Source organism: Schizophyllum commune (genome assembly GCF_000143185.2).
Source record: "Schizophyllum commune H4-8 unplaced genomic scaffold SCHCOscaffold_1, whole genome shotgun sequence".
Classification (NCBI taxonomy): Eukaryota; Fungi; Basidiomycota; class Agaricomycetes; order Agaricales; family Schizophyllaceae; genus Schizophyllum; species Schizophyllum commune.
In genome coordinates, this window is record NW_026089538.1 from 1,266,170 (window position 1) to 1,292,813 (window position 26,644).

General features: G+C 57.6%; 8 protein-coding genes across 8 annotated transcripts; 3 read left to right on the plus strand and 5 right to left on the minus strand.

The window, feature by feature from the left end:
* Window positions 1–477: 477 nt before the first annotated feature.
* Window positions 478–4,492, plus strand: SCHCODRAFT_02560780 (PLP-dependent transferase). The gene is made up of 11 exons (XM_003036073.2): window positions 478–838; window positions 890–1,041; window positions 1,097–1,151; window positions 1,202–1,364; window positions 1,418–1,771; window positions 1,820–2,384; window positions 2,436–2,544; window positions 2,592–3,004; window positions 3,055–3,193; window positions 3,246–3,541; window positions 3,594–4,492. Exons 1-11 carry the CDS (start codon window positions 671–673, stop codon window positions 4,381–4,383), a joined length of 3,204 nt encoding a protein of 1,067 aa, XP_003036119.2. The 5' UTR covers window positions 478–670; the 3' UTR covers window positions 4,384–4,492.
* Window positions 4,493–4,755: 263 nt separating this feature from the next.
* Window positions 4,756–8,799, plus strand: SCHCODRAFT_02485492 (Vps54-domain-containing protein; the record flags this gene model as incomplete). Its single annotated transcript, XM_050342842.1, has 10 exons — window positions 4,756–5,065; window positions 5,120–6,327; window positions 6,378–6,439; window positions 6,492–6,641; window positions 6,701–6,929; window positions 6,984–7,673; window positions 7,735–7,941; window positions 7,996–8,087; window positions 8,142–8,255; window positions 8,310–8,799. 10 exons carry the CDS (start codon window positions 4,756–4,758, stop codon window positions 8,797–8,799), a joined length of 3,552 nt encoding a protein of 1,183 aa, XP_050202757.1.
* Window positions 8,800–8,853: 54 nt separating this feature from the next.
* On the minus strand, window positions 8,854–10,512 carry SCHCODRAFT_02682518 (uncharacterized protein). The gene is made up of 3 exons (XM_003035270.2): window positions 9,280–10,512; window positions 9,006–9,231; window positions 8,854–8,954 (listed from the first exon to the last, which is right to left on the minus strand). The coding sequence occupies exons 1-3, from the start codon at window positions 10,483–10,485 to the stop codon at window positions 8,914–8,916; spliced, it is 1,473 nt and encodes a 490-aa protein (XP_003035316.2). The 5' UTR covers window positions 10,486–10,512; the 3' UTR covers window positions 8,854–8,913.
* An 86-nt stretch (window positions 10,513–10,598) lies between these two features.
* SCHCODRAFT_02524169 (uncharacterized protein) lies at window positions 10,599–12,352 on the minus strand. The gene is made up of 2 exons (XM_050343501.1): window positions 12,142–12,352; window positions 10,599–12,088 (listed from the first exon to the last, which is right to left on the minus strand). Exons 1-2 carry the CDS (start codon window positions 12,343–12,345, stop codon window positions 10,745–10,747), a joined length of 1,548 nt encoding a protein of 515 aa, XP_050202758.1. The 5' UTR covers window positions 12,346–12,352; the 3' UTR covers window positions 10,599–10,744.
* Window positions 12,353–13,333: 981 nt separating this feature from the next.
* On the minus strand, window positions 13,334–15,067 carry SCHCODRAFT_02560792 (uncharacterized protein). The gene is made up of 3 exons (XM_003035268.3): window positions 13,815–15,067; window positions 13,539–13,763; window positions 13,334–13,483 (listed from the first exon to the last, which is right to left on the minus strand). Exons 1-3 carry the CDS (start codon window positions 15,039–15,041, stop codon window positions 13,457–13,459), a joined length of 1,479 nt encoding a protein of 492 aa, XP_003035314.1. The 5' UTR covers window positions 15,042–15,067; the 3' UTR covers window positions 13,334–13,456.
* Window positions 15,068–15,197: 130 nt separating this feature from the next.
* On the minus strand, window positions 15,198–18,360 carry SCHCODRAFT_02682521 (WD40 repeat-like protein). Its single transcript, XM_003035267.2, has 12 exons — window positions 18,082–18,360; window positions 17,641–18,031; window positions 17,436–17,589; window positions 17,242–17,378; window positions 17,097–17,194; window positions 16,759–17,045; window positions 16,559–16,705; window positions 16,392–16,508; window positions 16,113–16,339; window positions 15,982–16,063; window positions 15,803–15,932; window positions 15,198–15,747 (listed from the first exon to the last, which is right to left on the minus strand). The coding sequence occupies exons 2-12, from the start codon at window positions 17,931–17,933 to the stop codon at window positions 15,473–15,475; spliced, it is 1,947 nt and encodes a 648-aa protein (XP_003035313.1). The 5' UTR covers window positions 17,934–18,031; window positions 18,082–18,360; the 3' UTR covers window positions 15,198–15,472.
* A 4,030-nt stretch (window positions 18,361–22,390) lies between these two features.
* On the minus strand, window positions 22,391–23,881 carry SCHCODRAFT_02605353 (uncharacterized protein). Its single transcript, XM_050344159.1, has 2 exons — window positions 23,741–23,881; window positions 22,391–23,689 (listed from the first exon to the last, which is right to left on the minus strand). The coding sequence occupies exons 1-2, from the start codon at window positions 23,800–23,802 to the stop codon at window positions 22,492–22,494; spliced, it is 1,260 nt and encodes a 419-aa protein (XP_050202759.1). The 5' UTR covers window positions 23,803–23,881; the 3' UTR covers window positions 22,391–22,491.
* Window positions 23,882–25,488: 1,607 nt separating this feature from the next.
* On the plus strand, window positions 25,489–26,494 carry SCHCODRAFT_02013517 (uncharacterized protein). The gene has a single exon (XM_050341531.1). It carries the CDS (start codon window positions 25,762–25,764, stop codon window positions 26,305–26,307), a length of 546 nt encoding a protein of 181 aa, XP_050202760.1. The 5' UTR covers window positions 25,489–25,761; the 3' UTR covers window positions 26,308–26,494.
* The last annotated feature ends 150 nt before the right edge of the window (window positions 26,495–26,644 follow it).

Sequence of the window (26,644 nt, forward strand, 5' to 3'; positions counted from 1 at the left end):
GATTGAGAACCGTTGTCACCACTAGATATTTCCCTGCAAAACAGAACAACAAACACGTGCAAGCACGGAAGTTTCCTTGATTCGGTTGGTTGGAGCGTCAAGTTGGTACCTACTTTGATGTTGAATGAAGACGCGTCGAAAAGCTCTCCACCGTCACCTTGACTGGCTCTTGACGTCGCTATTAGTATCACCCTCACATCTCGGGATAAAATATCCAGCTGCGGTCATTCTTGTCAACTCCAGCCTGTCTTAAGCTCGTGGCTCACTTTTTGGAATCGTCACGCGCCAATGCAATGATTACCTCGTTCACTACCCCATCAAGGATCATGTAAACTTTCGCGCCAACGACGCTTCGCCGGTCATCGTTCAGGTCTGATGCTCATGGTTATACGTGACGATATCTCCACCTGTCCCTCTAGTTGGAAGCTATCAGCAACCTTAACTCTATTCCTTCGGCACCAAACGTAGACCGCCTTCGAATCGAAGCTTTGGACCTGCATGAGCCCTCGATTTTTCCCCAAATGAGCTTGGGCCCGCAGCTCCTGGTCGACGTTTACACGTCCTCTCAAGGTGCACAACACGGATCCACAACGACGAGGGGATATAAAAGCCCTCCTGCTCTGCAAATGAGCTCGATATCTACCTCTCGCTGCCCCAATTCCACAGAACCATGGACGCTAACCTGAACCAACCCACTCCACTCAAGGACATGCACGAATGTGTATCGTCCTGGTTCCTTGGCCCTCGCGCTGAGAACTTTGACCTCCTCAAGGAGATCTTCGCCGGCGTGCTCGACGAGCACCGCCGCGTTCGCGAGGACTATCATCCTGAGGATGGCGTGCGTGACTCTTTTCTATGCTCGCCGTTGCGCGTTGACAACGTCTCCCAGACCTTCATCACCCAATCTATTCACGAGTCCAAGACCTTCCAAGAGAATGTTTGCTTACTCCGCAAGGAGATCGATACGGTCAGCAAGCTGCTGAACGAGTTTTCCGTCCCCTTTTTCTCTCCTCGATACATGGGACACATGATTTGGGAGACGTATGTTTATCGTTGACCCGCTTTTTCGATCGCAGTTGTTGAGTTAACCCAACAGGTCTCTTCCTGCGTTGGCTGGCTGGCTGTGCACGCTCCTCTTCAACCAGAACAATGTACGTGCTCTCCTTGGCAGTACATGACTTGTGACTGAACAAAATGGCAGGTTACCTTTGAGGCCAGCCCTCTGACGACGCTCGTCGAGATCGAGGTCGGAAACCAGCTCTGCAGTATGTTGGGCTACTCCAAGGGCGACGAGAATTTGCCCGAATCTTGGGGACACATTGCCAGCGATGGCACGCTGGCGAACATGGAGTCAATGTGGGCTGGTATGCTCGTTCCCCGTCTTCTTCATTTCTTGTTTTTCCAACAACATGTGCAGCGCGCAACCTGAAGTACTACCCGCTCTCCGTCCACACGGCCATGAAGTCAGGCAGGCTCGCCTTCATCGCAGACAAGTTTAAGGTCACCACTGCCGACAAACCCGATGAGCCACAGCTCTTCAAGGACTTGACGACGTGGCAGCTGCTCAACCTTCCGCCTCCGGTCATCCTCGGCATGGGCGACCAGCTGCACCTCCAGTTCGGCATCACGCCGACCTTCCTGTCGAACGCGATCTCGCCGTATCTTGTTCAGTCGAAGGGCAAGGAGGATCTCCTGAAGAACTACAACATCGAGCACCCTCCGCAGTGCTTCTTCTCGTCTACGAAGCACTACTCGTGGCCGAAGGCGGCTGGTGAGTTGCATCTGTTGTAGCGAGTCGATGCGGTCTCACACCCTCCAGCCCTTGTTGGCATCGGCTCCGATAACTGCATCAACATCCCCGTCGACAGCGACGCCCGCATCGACATCGCCAAGCTCGACGCCCTCCTGCAACAATGTCTCGACAAAAAGCAAGCCGTCTACTCCGTCGTCGCCATCATCGGCTCCACCGAGGAGGGCACCGTCGACCCGCTCGACCGCGTCGTCGAGCTGCGCGAGAAGTACGCGAAGAAGGGCCTGACCTTCATCGTGCACGCCGACGCCGCATGGGGCGGGTACTTTGCGAGCATGATCCGCGACCCGCCGGAGGGACTTAACAATCGGTACGATGACCAGGAGGACGAGGAGGGGTCGAGGGACTTTGTGCCGGCGATTACGATGCGGGATTATTCGGTCAGGCAGTTCCGTGCGCTGGCGAGGGCGGACTCGATCACTATCGACCCGCACAAGGCGGGGTATGTGCCGTACCCGGCGGGTGGGTTGTGCTACAGGGATGGGCGAATGCGGTTCTTGTTGACCTGGACGGCGCCGTATCTGCATGACAGCGACAACGGCGAGAGCATTGGTGTGTACGGGATCGAGGGAAGGTTCGTTGAAGCCTGCATTTGCCGCAAGGAACACTCACTAATTGACCGTAGCAAACCCGGCTCGGCTGCCATCGCCTGCTACCTCCACAACAGCGTCGTCGGCCTGCACAAGCTCGGTCACGGCGCCCTCCTCGGCGAAGTCTCTTTCACCTGTCGTCGCGTAAGTCACTCCCAATCCTCCATTCCCTCCCACTCACCACCACCCAGTTCTCCGCGCATTGGGCCGCCATGTCCGACGACACCACCGACTTCATCGTCGTCCCCTTCAACAAATTCACCCGCGAAGCCGACGGCCCAGCCGGCATCGCCGAAGAAAAGGCCTTCATCCGCACCTACATCCTCGGCCAGTCCAACCAGGCAATCCTCAAGAACCCCCCCGCGCTCGACGAGATCTGCGCCCTCGGCTCGGACCTGAACATCAACGTCTTCACGTGCAATTTCCGGGACGCGAATGGGCGCGTGAACACGGATGTGGAGGAGGCGAATTATTTGAACAATAGGATCTTTGAGAGGTTGAGTTTGACGAGTGTGGGCGAGAGGCCGGAAGAGATTCCGATCTTCTTGACGGCGACGGTGTTCGATAGGAAGGACTATGGCGAGTGCTTGGATGTGTACAAGCGGTGCGTGGGCTGAGGTGAATGTGGAGGTGTCCGTTGACGATTGCTCGCAGCCGCCTTGGATTAGAGACAGAGTCGAAGCAGGCGCTGTTCGTTCTTCGCCATGTCGTTATGTCGCCGTTCCAGGGTGCAGGCAATTTCGTCGAGGACATCTGCAAGATATTCCAGAAGACGCTCGAGGAGGAAATTGCGGTCAGTTACACCTTACCTGTGCCACCGTCCGTCGTCTAACCGACCTATCCAGAATGTCGTCGAGAGGAACACCGTCTCGCCTCAGATCCACGAGTTCATCATACAAGGGGCTGACCAGCCGTACCTCGTCTACCGCCCGCTGTTCCACCACGCCAACGGTCGCCAGCAGCTGATCCTCAGCGTCGGGAATATCGAGAAGGGTCCATGGGCCAAGGTTAAGGACGCGATGGCGAAGCACCCGGATGCGGTCTTCAAGCTGCAGACGTCGTCCAAGGCGACGATTGACCAGATCTTGAGCGGTTGCCGCTCCTGCGGTGACGCTAGCTTCCACGGCGACATCACTGGCCCGTGAGTTCCACCTGCATGCCGCTGTCTTACAACAAACTCAACTTCTGTTTAGCGGAATCGACCTCCAGTCCATTTACCTGTCGAAGGTGAAGGTCATCAAGCAGCGCACCCTCGAGTCTGCGTACCGTGACGAGGACTACCCCACGGAGTCCGTACCCTACTACCTCTACGGCTGTCACGGCGAAGTGCACGTCGACCATATGCTCATCGTCGCCCCCAACGCGCAGATCTCGTCCGCGCGCGTCCACCTCGACGTCCAACCGCCCTTATCCGACGCCCACCTCGCCCGCGGCGTCATCGCGCACATCGAGGTCCCCGAGGACGCCCTCCAGCCCATTGAGGCCGAGCATCCCTTCATGCCCAAGACCACCTTCCCCGTCACCATTCGCGAGGACGCGCACGACGCCAAGGCGCACGGGCCCGGCCTTACCAAGGGCGGCCGCGAGCTCGCGCGGGGCACGCTCACCTTCGGTGATGCCGTCTTCACGGACGTGGACCGCCTGAACACGCAGGACTTCGCGCCGGATGCGCGCGCGTCAAACTACACATCAAGCGTCGCGAGCAAGCAGGTCAAGGCCGAGTGGGCGCGTGTGGTCCAGGAGCGCCTGGGGCTCCAGCCGAGCGGCGGGAAGGTGGTGGCGCCCGTGCCAAAGTCCGAGGGCCAGAAGGGTCATGTCGGAGGCGGTCTTGTGTATGATGTCGTGAAGGCTAGTGGGGAGGTTGTGCAAGGCACGGTGCAGGCGGGGGGAAGTGTGGCTCAAGGTGTTTTGAAGGGTGGCAGTGATGTAGTTGGGGGCGTGCGCAAGGCGGGTCAGACAATCTTCGGTGGCTTCAGAGTCTGAAGAACTGTTGTGTAGTTGTATAGTTGCGTGTAATGGACTCGTATATGAAGAAAACAATTCATCATCGGTACCTCACTGCAAGGCAAAAGCTAGAATCGCAGGCCTGCCCATCTACCTTCAGCGTTGCTTTACCTATTGCTCGTGAGGTATTCTTTTGAAGAAATGATTTGATTGTGCAGTCTGAGACTCTCGAACACTTATGGCCTCGTCGTCCGGGAGTACAATGGTAGTGTGTTTGAAAAGGGCAAAATCCATTGTTCTCCGCTGGATGGTCGCGTGTGGCGTCGATTCCCACGCTTGCTTAACGCCACCAATTAGCTACTTCTCGCCACCACCGCCAGCGCTGGCGCTTTCGACGAGCTCGACGTCGGTATGTCGCGCGCCTCGTCCCCAACGCCTTCTGGAACCTCTACCCCCACCACCTACCCGGAAGACAATCAGCAAACGCCAGTCCCCCATGCGCGCGTCCCATTCCGGTTTACATACGATCCGGCATCGCGTCGCGGGCCCGGCAGCGTCATATCCTCGCTACGTGGGCCCGAGAGCGTCTCGGGGGCGACTGAGGCGGCGGGACGCGCAGATCTCACCGGTCATAGCTTCTCGCACGCGTGGAGCTTGAATGCCAGCAGTAGTGCGCTTGCTATCCCGTCGGAATGGAGTAGCAGCAAACACGGCTTCCATGGTGAGTTGCATACTCCTGCAAGACACTCCAGTCTGATCAACGACACCCCTACAGCAATCTCCACCGTCCTGAACAACCCTCACAAGCGACAGGCTCCCCCCAAAGCGCACTCTGCCATCCCATCAGTCCCTCCAGCCGATCTCCCGCGCGTTCGTCGCAAGGACTTCGACTCGTACCTCAACGCGGTACGCGGCGAGTGGGACAAGTTCGAGTCGGCCAAGCGTGAACTCGCCGCTGAGGCCGACGAGCATGGCAGCGACCCCGACGTGGCCGCAGCATCAGGCGACCTCCCGCCGACGCCAACGCCTACTAGCAAGGCCAAGGGCAAGGCTAAAGCCATGCCCTCGCTCGACACCGTGCCCCCCGTCTTCTTCGCGCGCGAGTTTGACCTGGCGGACTGCTCCACCTGGGACGCCATCACCGAACACGCCGACCCGACAGCGCTCGCGCACGCCCTCCCGCTGCTCGACAAGTTCTCGCACTATGCAGACACGGTCGAGCAGCACCTCACGTATGAGATCTCCGTCCGGTCCTCGTCGTTCTTTGCCGCGCTGTCAAATCTGCACTCCCTCCAGTCGTCCTCGAAGTCGTGCCTGACGCGAATACAGGAGCTCCGCGCGCAGCTCAATGGCGTCGACGAGGGCGCCAAGAAGGGCTTGGAGATCACGCGCGCGGAGATCAAGCTCGGGCGCTTGCAGCAGGTCATCGCGGAGGTGGACGGTGTGAAGGGCGTCCTGGACGTAGTCGCGCTCGGGCGTCGCCTGGTCGCTGATGGGATGTGGTCAGAAGCCCTCGCCGTGCTCAACGAGCTGCAGCAATTATGGGATGGGCGGCCAGAAGCTATTAACGGCAATGTCAACGGGAACGGACGGTTATCACCTACACGAGAAGAGGACGAAGATGAGCGCGCGCCAACACCACCATCGACTTCCGCGCCGCATCCCACGACATCGATACCACTGTCACGATTGAAGGCCTTCGAGCAGCTCCCTACGCACCTTCGCACCCTCACACAGCAAATATCCGAAGAGCTTTCCAAAGAGGTCGTCGGCGTTCTCCGGACAGATCTCCTGGATCGTATACAGTCGACGCCGCCACCAGAGAGCGAGCAAGAGCACCTCCGCGCGCAGAGGGACGAACGCTTGCAGGACCACCTTCGTCCGTTGCTACAAGCCCTGTGGTCAACGAAGGGTGTCAAGGACGCCATCGGCACCCACTGGAGAGAAGAGGTTGGCGGCATTGTGAAAAACGTTGTTCGAGAGGTGCAGTTATTGCTGAGTCTTGCGTCAACAAAATACTGACAATCACTCAGCATCTACCTTCAGGCTCCGTATACCCAGACAGCGACTTCGATACCAAATCTAATGACACTGAGTGCGTCGGGAGTTGCTGGACCGCTCAAAGCCTAAACTCATCCGTGTTACAGGCTATATAAGCGGCTCACTGCCCTGACGCAGCCAGAGTTCATGGTGCTTATCCGGGCTCCATATGCGGCGCTTCTTCGGGGCGCTGAGGGCGTACGAGACCAAGGCAAGCTGATCACCGAAGTGCTTGGTGGGCTCGCCGGCGACGACGTGTATGTGCTTCATATGTCTTCGCCCCTAACTTCTGCTGACCTAACCTCATTAACCCCAGTTCTCAATCCGACCTCCAAACCGAACTCGGCGACAGCTTGTCCACCTACACCGAGACGGCGAATGCTGTCGCTGCGCGAATCATTTCGTGCAGATCAGAACAACACGTTCAAAATCTATCGCTGGATGAGTTCGTCGACCTGTTCAACGAGACGTGGAATTTCCTGGTGAAGTGCGAGGTCGTATGCGGTCGGATGATCGTCAGCTTGCGAGGTGCTATCGTCTCTCAGGTGCGCATCTTTCTGCAATTTGTGAAGCGCAATCACTGAGACGTAATCTTACAGGCGAAAGGTTTCTTGCAGACCTTCCATCAGCAGCGAGTATCGCAGTCTGCCAAGCTCCTCGAGGACGAGGTTTGGAAAGACGAGGACTGCAGCGAGGAAGCCCAGACTGCCGCCAACATCATCGTCGACTGTGCCGTCAAGGACTCGCCCGCGCTCTTCGTGAACCCACCCACCTTACCTACTTCCCCCTCCTCCGACCCGCACGGCATCGACCCCGCACCCTCCATGCCCTCCCTCACCTCCATGTCCACCATGCCCTCCGGCCTCCCCCCATCCACCCCGCCCCTCAAACAACAACAATCCAACGGCACTCACCACAGCTCCAAAGACAAACGACCCATCTACATCGACTCCCAGCCGCTCTACGTCGTCACCGCGACCATGAATGCCGTCCCCCTCTGCGCCGACTACCTGCGCGTGATCGCGAACCTGCCGCTGCTCACAACGGACAGCATGGGCCGCGCGATTGAGTTCTTCAAGGCGTTCAACTCGCGCGTGTGCCAGGTCGTGTTAGGGGCTGGCGCGATGCGGAGTGCAGGGCTGAAGAATATTACGGCGAAGCATTTGGCGCTGGCGAGTCAGAGCCTGAGCGTGATGATTGCGCTTATCCCGTATGTGCGGGAGACGTTCAGGAGGCATTTGAACCCGAAGCAGGCGGTTATGCTTATTGAGTTTGACAAGATGAAGCGGGTGAGTGGCGGCTCTGCTGCTTGCAGGGCGATGTTGGGATGAGTTTGCTGACGAAGTGTAGGACTTGCAAGAACACCAGCATGAGGTGCATCTGAAGTTGATCGCGATTATGAGCGACCGCATCAACCAGCACATGAAAGCGCTGCAGGCCGTCGATTGGGAGTCAACGAAGGACGAGGGCGTCAACGGGTACATGACGTTGATGACCAAGGAGACGATGACATTGCACAAGGTGTTGACAAAATTCCTGGCGCTCCCTGTCGTGGAGGTGAGGCTCTTCGTCTACCTTTCTGTCCCGCCGTTGACCCTTGATTTGCCATAGATGGTCATGACGCAGGTCTTCGCCGCCATCAACCATAGGTTGTCGGAGGAGTTCACCAAGATTGACCTGCCGCATGACCAGGCGAAGCAGAGGTATATGCTCGTTTCATCCGTACTTATCTTCTCATACTAATCCCGCATTCCAAGACTTCTCAAAGACGCGAAGCACTTCTATGACCGAGTCTCGACGATCAAGAATGTGCCCGCGCCGTCCAGCAACATGGTTGAGACCGTCATCTCCGAGAAGCGGACACGACAACAGTCGGCGGCCCAGGCAGCAGCGGCGGCTTCGTCCGCCCAGTCACCACCGCCCAGTACTCCTGCACCCCATCCACCCGCTCGCAGCAGCACCATCAATGCCTTCAGTCATACTGCGAACAGTCGGCTGAGAGGGTTGCTCTCCCGTTCGTCCACTGCGACGGAGAAGCAACCACTGTCGCCATTGCCACCCACATCGCCGCACCCTGGGCCGACCTCACCGCATACGGGCTCCGTGTCGCCCATCTTCACGGGGTCCAGTCCGCCCATATTTCCCGGTAGCAGCGGCTCGCCTATCGCGCAGCCGCTGCCGTACCAGCCGCGCCAGTCCGGTTCGGGGCCGCCGTCGCGGGTAACGTCGCCGGGGCCAAGAGCACAGTCGCCGTTGCCGCCGCTACCCGGGTCGCCGTTGCCCCCAATACCTGGGTCGCCGTTACCGGTGACGAATGGCCATGGGGATGGGGGTCATTCGAGCGACTCGCTGGCGCCAGGCTTCCGACAGGTGGTATCGGAGGAGCCCGAGTCGATAGAGGGGCAAGACAGCTAGAGCATTTGTTATAATTCCTATACCTGGCATTCGTATATATGCATGGATACTGAAGACTCCCCCATCCCTGAGCGCGTGAGTGGTGATGCATGTTCGCAAGGGGAGCATCGAAGTTCATGACAGTAAATTGACATAACTTGTAGCGTCCGCGCTACCTGTAAGCAATGTCAACATGCTACGGCATGAGCGATACGTTCACAACCCACCTCCGTAGATTTCTCGCTGTATGAGCCTTTCTTCCTGATCATACTTAGCTACCCTCTTGACGGCTTCAAGATCGACCTTATTCGTCTCGCAGAGGGTCGGGACATCTTCGTCTTCGAAGTCAGGGTGGCGCTCTTCATTGCTAGTTACGGAAGGATATCCTAGCTTCTCGGCTAGGTACCGCAAGTCGGCACATAAATCTTTATGAGGACTTCGCTCCCAGCGCCACTGTCGAGAGATGTAAGCAGACGATGCTGCGTGGACCGTTATACTCACATGCTTCTTTTGACAGTCGACTGAGCAATAAGGGAATCGTTTACACCCACTACAGTATTTGAAGCGTCGCCCTTCGCCACAGAAGGTCGACATGCAAGGGGGGAACCCGCAAAAGTCCACCTTTCGCTGCGAGCGCATGAAGAGGTGCATATCGACATAAATATCGTCCTCCTCTCGCAACCTGCGGATACTGCGTGATCTCGAGAGGACGTCCGGATGATACACTGCCGTGTCGTAGGGCAGGTCCAGGGACGAGTGTATAGTGCCGGCCTCCAGGATGAACATCACGTACGGCCTGAGCTCCTCCCTCGCGATCCCGGGCAAGCGCTCGACCCTGGGCCACAGCCGTGTCAGTCGATCCATCAAACCTACGATGCGCACGCCCTGGTCGCCGCAAAAGTAGGCTGTGGACATCCCATCCGGGTAGCGGAACGTGAGGTGCCACCAGCGAAAACAGGGCATGACATAGCGCAGCTTGTTGACCGTGAGGCCTTTTTCGAGCATGGAAAGGTTGCGCTCGACCGCGTCCGCGAGTGCACGAGGCAGGTGTGTACAGCGGAGCATGACAATCGCTGCAGCGCGCCCACATATGCGCGAGATCTCCGCGAGGAGCTCGAAGTGGGCGACCGGGCCTTGATACGCCGCGGTCCACCGACTGAGCGCGGTCATGGTGACGTCGGGATCCGGGCCCAGGAGTGTGCGGACGTGTGCTGGCCAGCGTGGGACGGATCCTTGAGCTATCGCGCGCGCGGCTCGTCGCTCAGATTTCCAGTAGTTGTCCGGCGCCAGGCGCAAGACATGGCCCACGAACTCGATGATGACCATGTACGCATCGCGCAGAAATAGATCGCGGCCCTGTGGCGCGTGCATCCACTTCCATGAGCGCGAAAGCTGGCCTTCATAGCATCGGCACTCATGCATCCCGTCCCCCAGTGTATGAATCGCGTCCACAGGGCGCAAGACTGTGAGGAACCTCCAGAGGCAGTCGAGGAGGTCGTGCCTATGCCGCCGGACGCGTCTGTGCAGCGAGCTGTGGATAAGGTGCCCTTTCCTTTCTTCTTCGTCGATATAGTCGTCGTCTGTGTCTTCGAGACTGACGATGGCGTCGGCGTAGAATCGGGCGCAGTATCTGGGTCTAAGCGGGTCGCGTAGGGCGTCAATGACACAGTCGATTATTGCATTCGTTTGAGCACTGAAAGGTGCCATGATGCGCACCGATGCCAGGAGGGGGGAGTGTGAGGTAGTATGTTGTGTCGAGGACAATGGTTGCAATTCAGTGGAGATCCATCGCACGCGGGTTGACGAGATGTTGACTTTGCGAATATGTCAAACACGTGCTTATTCGAAGCTGGACCTACACAGGGCATCATGGCGTCGCTTGAGGATAACTTAGCTTCCTATCGTACGACGGAGGCGTCTACTACCCTATGCACCCGACAACTCGATTCTATGATGCATACAGTCCCTAATCCTCGGGCGCCCCGACCAACGACTGCACCTTCTCCCATTTGGCCATCGACACTGCGTCGTCGCCGTTCTGTGCTCTGCCCTTGAACGTCACCGTGCACTGTCTGTCCTTGAAGACCGCGCAGATATAGTTGGCCACCGCCTCCGCATTCTCGATCGGTAATCCCACTACGTTGAATCCCAACTCGATAGATGGGGAGTTGGGCTCTGCGGTCTCCCGAGGTGCAGCAACCAAGTCCGGCAGGGGCGGGACTTTGGCACTGCTCGGTTTGCAGGAGAAATAGCCGAGTGCGGGGCAGTAGCGCGCCAAAGTCGCCAGGGATGCAAGCGTGATATGGGGATCGACGCGGTCGTCGAACGCTTTGAGCGAACCGCGTATAGAGAGATGCTGAAGGTGAGGCCACGCAGACACCAAGTCAGCCAGCGCGTCATCGCCGAATGAGGGAAATCCACAGCAACCGACGACGAATCTGGTCAATTCACGGAAGCGTGCGTACTGCAGCAGGACCGACAGCGGCAGAGGGTCGTCTCGTCCCTCGAAGGTCCGATATGAGGCATAGGTGAATTCCCGGAGGGACGCCGCATCCAGCGTCTGAGCGAGGACGTCAAGGTTGCGTCGTCTGTAGCGGTTACGCTCGCGCGAGCAGATCACCTGCACGCACGTCACCGCGATGGTGGCATTCGACATGCACTCGATGATTGCTGCAACCCATCTTCCTCTCCGCGCGTTGATGACGAGTTCAGACAGACCGTTCTTGAAGCCAGGTACCTCCGCTGGTGGCCACTGCAGGTCGGTGTCGACGCACATCCTCAGGTGCCTTAGATTTCCACATCGCCCCAGGTGGCGAATGGCCTCTGGATGGGCTTCGGCAAGGTCCACTCTTGTCAGCGTGCTCCAGCCAAGGACCATGTCCTTATAGGGCAGGCACACCCCGAGGAAAGCTTCATCGCCAAAATCACTCTCCACCTCGTGGAGAGTGAGATAGGCAAGCTCTGGACATAGTGGAGGAATGGGGGAAAGGATCTGCGCGAGATCAGGTGCGTTTTGGTACCCTGGCCTGTAGCGCAAGCAGAAGATCCGCAGCGAGGGAGCAATGAAGAAGCGCAGGTACTCGTAGTAAGCCCAGCACACGAACCCGAAATCAAGCTTACGGAGGTTCGGGAATATCGGCGCGTCATGCAGATGGAGGATGTAGGTCTCGATAGACGTCTTGATGATATCGGTAGCGCCATCTCCGAAATCCGTCGCATAGCAGTGGCTCTCAAAGGAAAGGACCTTCACTCTCTGTGCATACGTCTGGGTGTTCTCCCAGTCCGCCTGCGCTATGCTGTCCTCGGTCAACTGACACATCCGATTAGCTGTATATTCTGCAAGATAACGCTTCGAGCACGCACCAATAACCCATAAACTGGGATAATCTTGTGCTTTGGCAAAGTCTTCAACAAGGGTAGAAGACTGGTTTGCTCTCTCCAAAGCGCGTCCAGAGCGACCGCACATATTCTCGAGTTGGTCCGCGCAAAGGATGCCAGGGACGGCTGTGAAAGTTTTGCGCATATCTGAATGAGAATTTCTGGTATTTCCAGGCAGTGTGAGGACATGGCTGTAGAAAGGAAGCCGCGATGAGGTGATCGGACTCAGCGGACCGGGACCGGGACCGAGAAACGCGGTCACCTGACCAGGATATAATCAAGATTCGAACACGCGCAGACCATTATTGCCGCGCTTTACGAAAATAGTGACCCGGAATAGCCTGTCGTTGGTTATGGCATATTCAGCTTAGTTCCGCGCATATCTGACCACCCATCGTACAGTATCCAGTCCAATCCCTCCACCAACGCCTGTAACTCCCTCCATCTTGCCATCCTTGCCTCGCCGTCGACGAGCGTGTCATCCAGTCGAAGTACATAGGCCCTGATTGCCTCAGAAGCAATGCCCATGCGGGCGCTGCCAAAGCTTGTCCAACGCGTGGTACTGAAAGAGACTGATCTGACTCGTCTGGCGTAAGCCTGCGTGTTGGCCCAATCGGCTGGCGGAATGCGCGCAGGAAGGCCCTTACGCGACGCATTAGTGGGCTGAGGTGCTCTCCAGACATCACATACACCGTTATGCTTGCCCCGTAGTAGTTTAGACGAGGCAGCGTCTGGAAGAGAGGAATCAGGCTGCTTTGTTCGCTCCAAAGGATGTCCAGCGCGACGCAGCAGATCCTCGAATTCGTCCGAGCGAAGGAGGCCAACGATCGGGGAGGCGGCTGATCACATATCAGGAGTAAACTTTCGGGTATGTCTAAGCATCTGGAGGACAGGGGCGGAGAGAAGGAAGCTGTAGCTACTGACAGGCCTGTCGACGTGAAGGTGAGGAAGAGACTTTGAACATGCAGCGCGTGCGCGGGCGATCCGGGCCGTATCACGTGCAACGTTTTGCCACGGTCACCAGACTAAGTTGAACTTGACTACTTCAAGGATTCTCCGTCGACGCGCATCGCATGTGACTTCGCTTAAAGCATGTAGCCAGAAGACAGCATAGGCGTAAGGCTCCGTGGACAAATCAGAGGCTCGTAGGAAAATCAAGTATTTTCTTTCTCGATGTCAGGCGAGACCCCTCGCGGACCAATATTGCGCGTTTGTCAAGGCTTATGCATCAGGGTTTATCGCAGTATACTAAGTCACGAGATGTAAAATCGAGGCTCTCGAGATCCTCATGTCAACAGGTTTATGTATCTAGTCGCATCCGCAGAGCCTGAAATTTGCAGGACGTCAGCAGTATCGACAAGGGATTAAAGCGAGACAATTACCTCCATAAATCTCTTTCTGAACGCGCTTGTATTCCTGGTAGCGTTCACATACTCTCCGTGCGACGGTCGGGTCCAGCCTCTTTCTTCGCATGCAGCTTGAGCACCGTCCGCAGTGAAGTCTACGGCTTCAGAACCTTGTCCAGGCGAGGCGCGAAATCCTGCCGTGATTCGCAAGTAGCGGAAGTCTTCGCAGAGCGTCCGGTGTGGATCCCTCTCCCAGCGCCACTGTGCTTGAGTGGTGAGTCTTCATGCTTAATGGCAAGCGACACGACGTACGTGCTTCCGTTGACATTCGACCGAGCAGTACGGCACGATCTTGCACGCGCCGCAGTAGCGAAAGCGTCGACCCTCTCCGGTAAATGTCGCATTACAGGGCGGGTAGCCGCAATAATCCAAGCACGCCTGATCGGACACATAGAAGTGCATCCCGCGATATATATTTTCGCCGGAGCGCAGATCACGGGCGCTCCTCGAGCGCTCCAGCGTCCACGAATCATACCGCGCTTCGTCATATGGTAGGTCCAGTGCTGAATGGACAAATCCTACCTGCCCGCAGAAGAATATCCAGGCATTGATGTCGGTCCCGGAAGCTATGGAAGGCGGCAGGCCCCTGAGCCAGGATACAAGTCGGACCATATGTTCCATGATACCCAGCACCCTCTCGGCCTCGTCACCGAAGAACGCGGCCGTCGTCATCCCGTCTCCGTGGCTATGTGTCATTGAATACCACAAGCGAAGGATGACGAAGATGGGCATGAGCGCTTCGGTCCGCCTTGACAGCAGCGAGAGCCAGTGGTCAAGCTCGTTCGCGAAGGCCCGCGGCAGGTACGTGCAGCGGAACATGATGGTCACAGCGGCGCGGCCACATATACGCGAGACTTGGGAGAGGAGGTCGAAGAACTTGTAGGTATGCTTGTGGGACGGATAGGCCGCCATCCACCGGCAGATCATCGTCAACGTCGCATCTCCATCATCTCCCAGCAGCGTACGAGCATGCGGAGGCCACCGAACGACAGTGCCCCGCTCGGCCGCGCGAGCATTGCGCCTCTGCGATTTCCAGTATACATCCGGCGCCAGGCTCAAGATGTTGGTAACGAACTCGATGAGAAGGAGCAGCGCGCTCTGGAAAGATGGCAAGCTCGTTGGCGGTGGATGTACCTGCTTCAGTATAGCGGGAAGGTCACCGCCGTGACATCGGCAGATCTTCATTCGTTCGTCCAACAAGCGTATGCTGTCGAAGGTGCGTGGTGTAGTCAGAAATGCCCAAATAGCTTCCAGAAGACGATGGCATGGGCCGTGCAAGCTGCTACGCCCATGTAGAGACCTTTTCCGCGAATCCTTGCGTAATTTTGGCTCGCGCTCGGTATGACGGTCATCCGCATCGACGAGAGCATGTATCCAGTCGACGTAGAACTTTGCGCAAAACTTTGGGTTGTAAGGGTCGTCAAGAGCGTCGATTAGGCAGCTCATCACGTTTTCGGTGTGTGAGTCGAATGCTTGCATCTTTGCGAGGTACCGACTCAGTAAGATGGGCGTTGCAAAGAGGCAGAATCATTCGGGCGAATCTACGCGGCGGCACATGGCATGAAGTAGCACGATCACGTGCAAACTTCAACTTCACAGATTGGCAGCCCTTGGTTGCATAGGCAGGACCGACATCGCACGCGACAGAGTTGGTCTATTAACACAGTTTATGTTGGATACATACATTAGAAATCGTGATTTGGAAAAAGTCATGGCACGTAGACGAGCATGTAAATCTGAGTGATAGGTAGTCAAAGAGCAGCCTTGTGGCATAGTGGAGCATGTTAGACGAGTGCAGGGATATGATTGTACAACGACTGGAAAGATGCGAAGGATCCGAGTGATCAATATGTATGCGAGATAGTCGGTTGCAGACGGTGCGAAAGCCATCATTCACGATGCGGACACACTCAGTGTATCCGCGACGACGATGACGACGCTACGCCATCTGCCTCCCAGGGCTGCCGCGTCTTCCCCTTGCCCTTCACGTCCTCCTGCATCGCGTCCTCCGTAGATGATGGCGGAGGAGGCTCCCATACGAACACTGAGCAGTCATCCGAGCACGATGCAAACATGCGCTCTCGTGTCGGATTCCACGCCACGGTGTTCACGCTTCCTGTCCCGTGCCCAGAGAGCACCTCGAGTAAAGCACCGGTCTCTCGGTGCCAGAGGTACACCTTGCCGTCTAAAGTGTGATACTTAGAACGATTGAAATCCGTGAATACTGATTTGACGCTCACCTTCACTACCGCTGACGACGAAGTTGCCGTCGACGCCGCCGAAACAGCTCCGGATGACATGGTGTCCTTGTCGTTGACCAGTGTACTTTCGAGTCAGTCTCCCGGTGTTCAGATCGTAGAGATGAATCTCCTGCGAGAACAAGTCAAAAAGGGATGTGCCTGGTGAACGATGAACCTACGTTGGGCGCGTGGTTGACCAACGCGTATTGTCCATCGCTAGAGATCTTAACGCTGGACAGGTCACCCTCCAGCGGAAGCGTCCTAACGAGGTCTTAGCGTATGACCGGGACTTGTATGATTGTGAACGTACAATTCTTCCTGCTTTGTCGCCATATCGTAGACGATCATCTTGTGCTGATCGACTAGATCGTCTAACGTCATGTTGCCGCCGCCACTCCCCGACACGGTCCGCCCCTCGACGGGTGGCACGCCAATAAGTCCGACGACGACAATTCGTCTACAGTCGGGTGTCACCGCAAGGTCCGTTACACGAACAGCAGCTTCGTTCCACGCGTCAATCTTGCGGCCTTCCGGGTCCTATAGTCATAGTCAGCAAGCAAGGAGCGAGGAGCAGATCAGCGACACTTACCCATCGAATTATCTGCCTATCTAATCCGCCTGACAAGAAGCCCGAGCCATTTGGCAACCACTCCAGAGACGTGACCGTCTCTGTGTGCTTGTCAAGCATTCGTATACAAAGACCCGTCTGATGGTCAGGTCAGCGAGGGTTCAAGGGCCGAAGTAGACGTTCCTTACCCTCGTGTTCCATAATCGTATTTGGGTCTCCGAACCCGTGAGAAGCACTGAGTCGTCCAATGACCAGGCTATGCAGTTCACCGGGAACGGATGGTCGCGCAATACATGCAGCGGACGCACTTCCCGTAGGTTGGGATCGGACTGAGGCTAAAACCGTCAGGTAAGTGACCTCAGCGCCGACCGAAAATGAGTAAGCTCACCCCAATCATCCAGATGATGGCCGTTTGGTCCTTGCTACCGCTAGCTAGATATCGCCCGTCATGGCTCCACGCCACACCCCAAACTTCGTCCGAATGGGCCTGTAGCTTGAGGGTGTTCACCGAGGGGAACGCGTCCTTGTCGCATCGGTGGTCGGTATATAATGAGTACCCCAGAGAGTAGGCTGGTGAGTTATGGTACAGGCATCGTGACTGTTGCCAGGATCGAGATTGCTCCAGGAGGGATATCATCCGCCGTGGCGGAATCATAAGGGAGGATGGGACATATCCTGACATCGTTAGTAAGACTGGCGTATAACACGGTATCCCCTGAGGCTTACTATGTATCTCGGTTAGTAACCGCTGCCTTGATATTCCTCTGGCGCCATCCCATTGCGCCCGTTCTCGTAAGTCGTCAGGATCTTCACACATAAGATAGCTGTGCCAAGGTCAGGTCACTGCCGTACTTCATAGCAAGATGCGAACCTCGACAACACATGCAACCGGTCGGGCTCTAACCCCATGGGTCGTATCTCGTTCCTTAGGACGTTCAAAGCGGCCGAAAGTTTCTTGGCTTCCAAGAGCTCAAGGTACTTCTGCTGGCTGAGCAAAAACCGAGCATCCTACGCGACAATAACCGTGTGAGTGGCAAGGGATAATCCACGCGGGTGATGACGCACCCATAGGCCCGCTTCATCGTCTGGGGCAACCAGGCGTGTCAGGACGGATTCTGCCTTCGTCCACTGCCCATCCATCACGTATTGTCTGAAGTCCGACACGTCCGTCGCCTCCATCGCGTAACCGGACTCGTGCTCCAATGCCGTGGCTGATTCCCTGTGGAGTGGCATGAGCGAATTGTGTAAACGAGAAGGATGGGACACGCACTCGTATCCCACATCGCGCAAGCTCTGTACGATGAGGCGTATGAACTCCTCTCGATCTACATATGAGCCGGGGTATAGCGCCGTCCCTTGCAGATCGACGCGAGCAGTCGCCTTGCCATGCTTCGGGACTGCGACCCCATTGCCAGGCGGCGCGCTCGCGCCGTTCGCAGTAAGCCCCTTCTTGAAGCCGTTCGATGGCCCAGCGCCGTTCGAGACGCCTGCGGGGCCGAAGGCGGAGAGACCGTCAGGTGAAGCAGATAGGCTATCGGCGGAGTCGTGTTCTGGTAGACGCATGACAGGATAAGGTAGGAGGCGATCGATGTGAGAGTGCGCGGCTGGCGGTGGGGCTGTTTCCAGTCGCTGACGCTTGCGAGCGCGGGCTAGTTCTGGGTCTGGGGGTAATTAGCGAATTGTTGGCGTTCGTGAGCATCTGTGTACGCACCTGGAGTGGGTGTGCGGCTTTGGGTGTCGGTGGGAGTGTCGAGGGCGTCGTGGGGGCGTGTGGCGGGTACGAGGCTGGGCGCAACTGCGGGGCGGACGTCCAGGGCGTCGGGGGGCGACGTGGGATCTGCGGCCCGGGGTCGCCTGTAGCTTGAGTCCGGTATATGCTCAATGGTGGCGGCTGGCTCAGAGAGCAGAGTGCATCTGAAGTGGACAAAGACAAGATGCGTCGCCGCGTCACGGAATATCCCTCCGTCGCTGCTCAGCGCCCCCGCGTGCCCTCATCAGCATCTCGCGCGTGCCCTTTTTCGCACGCAATCCGGGTGCTTGCTGCACTTGAACAACTCTCTGAGGTCTGCCAGCATATTGCAGCTGCATGCGCGGTATTGTTCACGGGAGGAGGCCATTGAGGTGCACTGATTCTTCCTCGATTACTTATCGCCCGCCACCATCTCAATGGGAACTCTCAGTCTTTCCAGCGTGCTCCCTTCGCACCCTGTACCAACCCATCTATATTAGGGGTAATTCTACTCGTGTCGAAAACGCGGCTACTGGAGAAAGGGGAATATCCACAGTCGCGACTGGCGCGGGCCGGCACAAACTGCCGGAAATCCGCGCGCCACCGTGCGTCAGTACTACGCTGACCAGTGCAAGCTCATCATCGGTAACAAATACCACTGGGACTTGCATTGCCCTCCCGCAGCTCCTCCCAGTACGGACGATAACATGGACTTCTAGGATGGAAGTTGAAGCCAAGCCTCACGGCACTTGCGCTCACCGTCACGTGAGCTGAGTTCGAGTTCGCGTGTCACAGCTGTCACCCTGATAGCGCGCAGTGCCCTCCGACCATACTGCAACTGCGAAGACATGAGATAAAGGGTTGACATGCTGAGATCGATGGGACTCGTACTGAAAGAAATGTGCGGCGTCGTGCGGCGAAGTCCAACATAGCCACGCCTGCGACGCGCTGCTCACGCGTTGAGAGGAACGCAAGGAAGTTCGCAACATGGAAATTGTGCGACATTGTTAGGGAAATTGCCTCACTGTAGGATGGACAAACGACGCGCGCGCGTTGTTCCATCTTGAGCTTCCGAGGGATTTGTGCCCTGCCAACACAAAACCGCGTAGCTGGAGGGCAGTACATAATCCAGCCTCAATCAGGCCGATTTTGAGGCGCAGGCAAGGCGCAGGAAATAAATAAATGCTTTAGGTCAAATAACGCTTCGTAGTCGCCCCTCGATGATCGATATTCTGTGAAACTCCATCTTCAAATGAGGATGAAGGCCACGAGAGCGAGCCACAAATTTCCTAATGTCAGGCCGGAATAACGGCAAGAGATGGCTCTGCCAGCGAGAGCGCTCGACGCCTTTGAACGGTATGACGGCGTCCAAGGTGGAGGCCTCAACGACACCATGACGACTGCAGCGCTATTGTAAGGGCGCGCAGCGTACTAGGCGACCGCCGCGTCAATTAGGCGAGGCGTCACGAGCCTCATCCATGTCAGCGGTGTTTCAACCAAAGGCAGCAAGCCCCCAATAGGGAGCTTGCCTCTGAACGGCGAGGGGAGCCTGCCGCCTGTGATGCGTGTAAACCAACGTACCATAAGACTATGCACGAAGGAACTCACTATCCGATGTGTACGCCGGTCCACACGCGCTAGGCGCGCGCCGAGTCGAAAGGCCCGAGAAATGCAGGCCGGGAAGGACCTATCGCCACGAACTCGGACGAACCGGGAGGCGCTTACCAGGCGCTTGCTGTCAGGCGTCAATCACCTAGGGATTAGCTCGACGATCCCGGCCCGCAAATAACCCTTGCGCAGATCGTCACCGCGGTCGACTCGGCTGCTTTGCTGGCAGGAAACTAGTCAGTGCTCCCGTGCGCCGGACGATCACTGCCGACGTCGTTAGAAAAAAATGAACGAAAAAGACCAGAAGCGACGAAGGTTCCAGGTGCTCACCTCGTCCTACCCTTCTCTGCCGTTCAAATGGCACCCCCTACGAATTGACCCGCACTCGAACTTTCCCAAAGTTCCAGTCGCGCAACCGCACGTCCAGCGCATGCCATCGCCATCAGCCAACCACACTGTAACCGCGCCCCGACCCGCTTCGCGCACTGAGACGCGCATCGGGACATCCGTGAATGAGGTCACCGCGCGAAGATCGATAGAATACTGAGCAGTGAGGACCGTTTCCCCAGGCCGAGTGAACGACCACACGGCCACTACCCAGTCACAAAACCCCGGATGTTCGCCGGATCCAGCGCTAACGAGGGTTAACCAGGATCAGAGGAGCGGCCTGACCCGCTCGGCCAAGAGTAGCTGCCTCGACAAACGGTGACGACATCCCACTGTCCTTCCCCGACCTCTCGAGCAGACGGCCGCACCCCATCGCACGCCGCGAATGACGCGCAGAAGTCCCTTTGTTCGCCGTCCCCAAGAAGAGTGGGGCTGAACATGCGGCCTGCTGTGATCGCGTGAAGCTCGAGTTTATGGACAAGGCTGATGGAAAGGCTAGCGGAGGAATTTCAACTGCACGCGACACGCCGGGGAGTTTGCCGGGACATCACGTGCGCCGAACGCCGGTTCGATTTTCGAATCTTTCTCTGAATCGGCCTTGCCTTGCTGATCAAGGGTGCTTGTCCTCCCGACTGCGGCTTACGCGTACACACTGCCATCCGTATGATGTACAATTGACTAATTCTTTGTCTGTCCGGCTTTTTCGCCCACCTTCTCGTAGTACGGTAAGGTATGTGTCCCATGAAAGATCCAGGTATACAACGAAGTGGAAAAGACTGCGTTTGGAGATAGGGTATGTCGTGCTGAATAGAGCGGCTGAAAAACATGGCAAGGCGCATCAGGATTTATTGTAGCTGTAGGACTAGTAGTTATTGGGGCATTGGAGGACAAAGGGCGCCCCAGCACTGGGCGCGAAGAACGACAGCAATAAGTATGTAGAAAAGGGGCGGACCACGCCACACGCTCAGCTGTGCGCGCGGTCCATGGTTTGCCGGTGTGTATATATACGACGGTTTTGTGGCGGATAAGAAAGCAGTGGTTGAGCAGCGGAGCGCCGTATGCGGGCAGGAGAACATGATGATTGAATTGCGAGTGGCGATAGGATAGTGTATGATGGGATGCGTGATGCAGCGAGTATGTTCCGTCTAGAGTATGCGATGGGGAGAGGAGGAATGCATGCGCGGGCGTTGAAGCGCGTTATCGTCGCGTGGGTCGTGTGGCTTTTGTCGTATCTGGCGTTACGCTCGGACACCTCGGATCGGGCGGTGGCGATATCACCGCACGTCTATGCAGCGAACCGGTGGTGAGACCGTTCGCGGTGCATAAGCCCCGATCTGCCCCCACCGCGGTTTGGGCTGAAATCAAAACCGCCATGATTCGGAGAAAACACCTAGTATAATCAGAATCTATGCCATATATCCGCCGTGTCGATGTCAGCTCCGATTGTGAACACTTTGTCCGTTTAAGCTGTGTCTTAGCGGAATTTATGCCACATCTGAGCCACGTCGTGGCGGGATATCCTCGATCTCGCGTGGCTGCACTGGCACCGGCCGGGTTTTCCAGCTGCATGCGCAGGGACGCGCAATGGGGGCTCGCGCGTTGTATACATCGAAGGAGGTCACATATTCATATTGTATCACATCTAACTACAGTATACAAGCTGTACATGGTAAGAACGAATGAGCGATGCCGTCCGCGCGCTATAGGGCGGACGGGGCACCAGCGAGCCCGTGTCGCAGTGGATGACATCGTCTACCAACAGCACCGACTGTCCTGAGCACCACAGAGGCGATGAAGTTGGGCACGCGTGCGTAGATTGTCGGCCTGAAGGTTGAAGGTGGTCAGACGTGTCGACATTACACCCAAGCAAGCTACTTACCAGTACACGCACAAGCACCCTTCTGTTTGCCTTCTTGTGGACCGTGGCTTGCTGTCCATCAACCTGCTCAAACCATAGGTTAGTATGTGCCGGCTCGAGATCGAGGCCCCGACAACGCACCAACAACGTTCCACTACATGTGCTGCTGCTCTGAGTCGCCAAGCTGCACTGCAGCGAGCGACGCAACGCTGCCGCGCAGCAGCACAGGTCAGTATGGGCAGGTGCAAAGTGGGCAGGCCAGGCAAAAGTGAGCGCCGGCCCCGGCTTAGTGAAGGAAAGAGACAAGGGACGCTTTTGCGAAGGCGCCCACTTTTCAACTTCGACGTCCGACAACGTCGACGCGCGTCCATCGACGTCATGGACGTCATCATCGAGACTGCAAACTTTCTAAGTCCAACAGCCGACGTGCCCGAGAGCTTTGACGAGGCATGATTCGGCGTTGCCTGCCTAAACTCACATAACACGCGGGCCTTGTACGAATCCAGCACGATTTGGAGAAGCTGGACAACATTCGGAGTTTACATCCCGTAAAAGCTCAATTCAAGCCGCCATGATTTCGGTCCAAACCGCGGTGCCCAACCGAACCCCGGGTGCGCGGCGCTCGTCCCAATCCCATCCAACTCCTGCACGCGTGCGCGGCCGCGACGGCCGTCGTCGGCAGACGGACCACGTACGCGCTCCTCTGGACGAATCTGCATCTTCGGTGGCGGCGAGCTGTTCCTGCGGACCGACGTCCGACCTCGCAGAAGGCCGACATTCGCCCAGTCGAACACCTTCTCCACGCTGCCCTGCACGCCGGTGCGAGAGCGGAAGGGTGGAGAGCGCCCGACTATTGTCTCGTGACGCGAGCGGGAAGTAGACCGTGTCGACCGGTCGCGGTCGGTGCTTCGCGACTGCGCCAGGTCTCTCCGACGGCCCCGGGGCGTGCAATGGGTAAGGGTAGTCGGCGGGGCGGACATGAGACCTGGTGGTGGTTCCACAAGGCTCAACCTCGGTGTGGTCGGTGATTGCCGCTGAGTGGTCTTCTTCGGCGAGCCTAGAGGCATAGACGTATCCATTTGAAGGAGAGAGAAGTACGCGGGGAGGCTGGCGCGATTGCGGGAACGCTTCGCTTTTGTTATCGTCGATTGCTTTCGAAGCTTGGCGCCCTCGTCCTGCTCGTCCTCAGCGTAGTCGGACTCGTCGCGTGAGGACATGCAGTCCGAGTACATGTCGTCGTCGTCCATGCCGCCGCGCATGCGCGAGTGGACGGGGACGCTCTGCGGAGTGCCGCGCACGTGCCCAGACGACGACTGCGAGGACGTACGCCGGTGCAGGTGGGGCACAACCGAGCGGGTGTTGGTACCCGAAGGTCGGCGAGCGTACGAGATGGGAGGGTGATGGACGGTGTGCATGGTGGTAGCGGGCGTGCTAGTCTTGGGCTCGACGTCGTCGCCGTCCTGAGAGCTGTACTCGCTGGCGCCCGTGTCGTCGTCCTCGTCATCGTCCTCCCCCGCCGACCAAGCGGTAGATGAGGCGGAGGATGAGGAGACCGAGTAGCGATTCCTGGAGCGGTAGGTCGATAGCGCGGAGCCCAAGGCGGATGGGACGAGGGGCGGTACGTCGCCAGCAGTAGTCTCGCAGCCTATATGTGGGGAGGATAACGCGCTGCTCTCCGAAGAGAGGCAGGGCGAGGCGGTGTCGAGGCTTTGGCACTCGTCACTGCAGTAGGCAGTACTGCTATCTGTGTGAGTAGGCGGGATGAAAGGAGGAAGCCGACGCGCGCACCCGTCGACCTTGAGCAGCTTGCCGCAGACGAGGCAGCTATCGAGATCTTCAAAAGCGAACATGGCGTTGCTGGCCGGCGCTGTATGCGACGGCGGCGGGCACTGGTTGGGATGGCAGTCGGGAGAAAGACGTGTGATCGCCTGGCCCGCTTTATACTCGATTCATCGAGTCAATTAACGCGCACAATTGGAAAATTTGGGTCTAATAAGGGCAAGGGGGTCCGACCACGTGAGCGCACAGGCCGTGCGGATCGGTCCAAAACAGGAATCCGAGCCTGTCTTGAACTGAGCCGGTCACCAGCCCTGGCTCAGGAGCCTGGCGAAGGAGGTCCGACTGGCGCAAGCACGGCCGAAAAATATGCAAGAGTTTGCACTGAACAAGGCTCCTTTCCCATGACTAGTTACCGCCGCGGCCTTGTGTATGAACGTGGGCCGGTGGGGACTGGGGATGTCTACCTGGACCCCGCCAGTCGCTGGTGCGGTGGACGGGCGGGTGCTCTCGACACTGGCCTGGACCTAAAGCACGGTTACCGTGCAGACGGCTTGATATTTTTTCTTCGGAGCCCACTCAGACAAATTTTGGCCGTCGCGCTCGTCATCCACCATGCGCATCCTGCCCAAGCTCGCAATCGCGCGAGTCAGACTGAAAGCGAAGAGACAAGAAAATTCGCGTCACTGGTGATGTCACGGGGTTGATTTTCTGTTTCCGTTCTCGTGGGAACGGCGCGGGACGAGGCAGGAACAAGGCTCGTTCGCAACCGCCGTGTCCGTGTCACTGCAACCACCCCACCTCGCGACGGGTCACGCACGCGCACGAGCCCTCTTGTTCAACTCCGTCGTCCGATGTCGCCCTCGTTCGAATTTACTCGACCCCAGCGTTTCTGAGTCTTCTCCTCGTTCTTGCCCCAGGCCGCGGCCTCTGACTGGGTCTCACCACGGGATGTCAACACGGACTTCAGCTCACTTGACCTCTTCTCTCGGCTCGCCGACATAATTGCGTACCTTTTACGCCCCTCCAGAACCTGGCTAGTCACCTGAGCTGCTGTGTTTGTATGGAAGACATAGCCTAGCGGAAGGAGAAGACTACTGCAGGAATGCACACGTCACGACACCTGCGATAGTTCGGCCACGTCCGTACCCGCTGGCGAAGACCCTACTGCGCTGAATCGCTGACTTCAAGCTTCGATGGCGAACGAAGAATCATGACCAGATTTCGCACCAGAAATCCTCAGTGACTTGGCTCACAAGTTTGGCTCGTACAAGCTTCTTCGAAGGCATCTATGCTTATCCAGATCACGCTCTAGTACAACAGTTCTCACACCATCCTCGTTGCTCGTGCGCTGCTAAACCACCTCTCGAGGATGCCCCGGTCCGTTCTCTCGGCTGTCTGCCCGACCTACTCCCCCACGCACGTTCTGATTCTCGTATTCGGCTTGTCCTGCTCGTGTGGTATAACACCGTGCTCCTACCGCTCTGATTGACGTGGAATTCCATTGACTCTCATCTGGCCTTGTGGCCCTATTTGGGACATGCAGTCCGAGCCCACCCGAGCGATCCCGAAGTCCTTGACTAAGAGAGGAGCGCGACGCGCGCCTGGGTGCGTCTTGTGCCCAGCTTGTGCCCCAAGAACAGCGGGGCGCGCCAACCGAGCCCGCCGCGGCCGCCAACCTTCCAAAGCTTAAACGCCGCCCTCAGGACACCCCCTCCGGACAAAGGCACTTCACACGGTCCGCACCTATCTGCATACACGGGATCTCCGTCCCGCGCTCGAGACCCCTTCTCCCGGCAACGCGCGTGCGTGGCGCAGTACCTACCCGTCGCCGGCAACTGGGCCTGCAGTCGCTGTTGTCACTACTCCGGTAAGCGCCCCCCTTCCCCTCAGTTCCAGGCGCCACCCTCGAGGATCCAGTGCCTCTCCCTCCACACCCTCGTCACCTCCGCTCTTCACCCCGTCACCCCATCACTCGCGGGCCTGGACCACGTTCGACGTCGTCACCTACCCTCGGGATCTGCGCGCGCAGCATGGGTGCGCAGTCCCACGGCGCGACGGCGTCAACAAACACGCAGCCGGGTGGTGTACGTCTGTGTACGTGTGTAGGCGCGACGGTCATATACGCGCGCCTATTGTCCTCTGATGCCGCTGGTAACGGGCGGGCTATCGAAATACACTCCTTCCCTTGCGCCGCTTTCGACTTTCCGTGCGTGGATACGGTCTCGGGGGGCACACGTCCCCGTGTAATTCAAACGGGACCTCTCTCGACTTGGGCAGCACGACCCCGTCGCCTCACCTGCAGGCCTCCCGGCGCACAAAGAACACGCGGCCAAGCCTTGCGTCGCCTCCCGCACGCGCCTCCTTTCGCTGCTTGCCGCCGCGTCGGCGCGCGTTGCCCTCGACTCTTTCGCCCTTTACGTCACGCGCATATGGGTAACTCTGCATTCCCCCACGGCTCTCCGCCACACCCACCTGCCCTCGTTCGTCATCCAGCTGCGCACTCCTTTACTCATCGCCTCCTTCTCATTTCCGGTGCGCTGTGGGCCTTGGGGCACAACTGCGAATACGGTTTGTGAACGTGAACCTTCGAGGAGCACGTGCATGGTTCGACTTCGGTTTTGAACCCCATTGCGTCGGACAAAGGGAAAACTTCCCGCACGTTTGCGCAGGTCCGCCAACGCACGTGAGGGGACGTACTGGAACTTGTGCACGTGTATGCCTGCCGTCTACCCTGTTTTCTGCTCCTTCCGTGTTCATCTACGCCTAGGCAAACTCGAGTGGCTCACCCGAACTCCTACTGTGCTGCGAATTGAACTCCGCGATACTATGCAGGAAGTACGTCAGGCTCGCCTCGCGCAAGATGTCGCTATCATTCTGCATTCCAGGCTTCGACGAAAGTACTTGATACTTGGC

What these genes read in the sequence shown, in the direction of transcription:
- SCHCODRAFT_02560780 (XM_003036073.2), top strand. Translation starts at nt 671, where the DNA reads ATGGACGCTAACCTGAACCAACCCACTCCACTCAAGGACATGCACGAA. An exon ending in CATGGAGTCAATGTGGGCTG is followed by an intron (nt 1,365 to 1,417) that starts GTATGCTCGTTC and finishes CAACATGTGCAG; the next exon opens with CGCGCAACCTGAAGTACTAC. An exon ending in GTGTACGGGATCGAGGGAAG is followed by an intron (nt 2,385 to 2,435) that starts GTTCGTTGAAGC and finishes AATTGACCGTAG; the next exon opens with CAAACCCGGCTCGGCTGCCA.
- SCHCODRAFT_02682518 (XM_003035270.2), bottom strand. Translation starts at nt 10,485, where the DNA reads ATGGCACCTTTCAGTGCTCAAACGAATGCAATAATCGACTGTGTCATT. An exon ending in TCGACTGTCAAAAGAAGCAT is followed by an intron (nt 9,232 to 9,279) that starts GTGAGTATAACG and finishes ATCTCTCGACAG; the next exon opens with TGGCGCTGGGAGCGAAGTCC. An exon ending in ACAGCGAGAAATCTACGGAG is followed by an intron (nt 8,955 to 9,005) that starts GTGGGTTGTGAA and finishes CATTGCTTACAG; the next exon opens with GTAGCGCGGACGCTACAAGT.
- SCHCODRAFT_02524169 (XM_050343501.1), bottom strand. Translation starts at nt 12,345, where the DNA reads ATGTCCTCACACTGCCTGGAAATACCAGAAATTCTCATTCAGATATGC. An exon ending in TCCCAGTTTATGGGTTATTG is followed by an intron (nt 12,089 to 12,141) that starts GTGCGTGCTCGA and finishes CGGATGTGTCAG; the next exon opens with TTGACCGAGGACAGCATAGC.
- SCHCODRAFT_02560792 (XM_003035268.3), bottom strand. Translation starts at nt 15,041, where the DNA reads ATGCAAGCATTCGACTCACACACCGAAAACGTGATGAGCTGCCTAATC. An exon ending in TCGAATGTCAACGGAAGCAC is followed by an intron (nt 13,764 to 13,814) that starts GTACGTCGTGTC and finishes ACTCAAGCACAG; the next exon opens with TGGCGCTGGGAGAGGGATCC. An exon ending in TCAGAAAGAGATTTATGGAG is followed by an intron (nt 13,484 to 13,538) that starts GTAATTGTCTCG and finishes TGCAAATTTCAG; the next exon opens with GCTCTGCGGATGCGACTAGA.
- SCHCODRAFT_02682521 (XM_003035267.2), bottom strand. Translation starts at nt 17,933, where the DNA reads ATGCGTCTACCAGAACACGACTCCGCCGATAGCCTATCTGCTTCACCT. An exon ending in ATAGGCAGATAATTCGATGG is followed by an intron (nt 16,340 to 16,391) that starts GTAAGTGTCGCT and finishes CTATGACTATAG; the next exon opens with GACCCGGAAGGCCGCAAGAT. An exon ending in GCGACAAAGCAGGAAGAATT is followed by an intron (nt 16,064 to 16,112) that starts GTACGTTCACAA and finishes AGACCTCGTTAG; the next exon opens with GACGCTTCCGCTGGAGGGTG.
- SCHCODRAFT_02605353 (XM_050344159.1), bottom strand. Translation starts at nt 23,802, where the DNA reads ATGTTCGCTTTTGAAGATCTCGATAGCTGCCTCGTCTGCGGCAAGCTG. An exon ending in AAGCTGCTCAAGGTCGACGG is followed by an intron (nt 23,690 to 23,740) that starts GTGCGCGCGTCG and finishes CACAGATAGCAG; the next exon opens with TACTGCCTACTGCAGTGACG.
- SCHCODRAFT_02013517 (XM_050341531.1), top strand. Translation starts at nt 25,762, where the DNA reads ATGGGTGCGCAGTCCCACGGCGCGACGGCGTCAACAAACACGCAGCCG.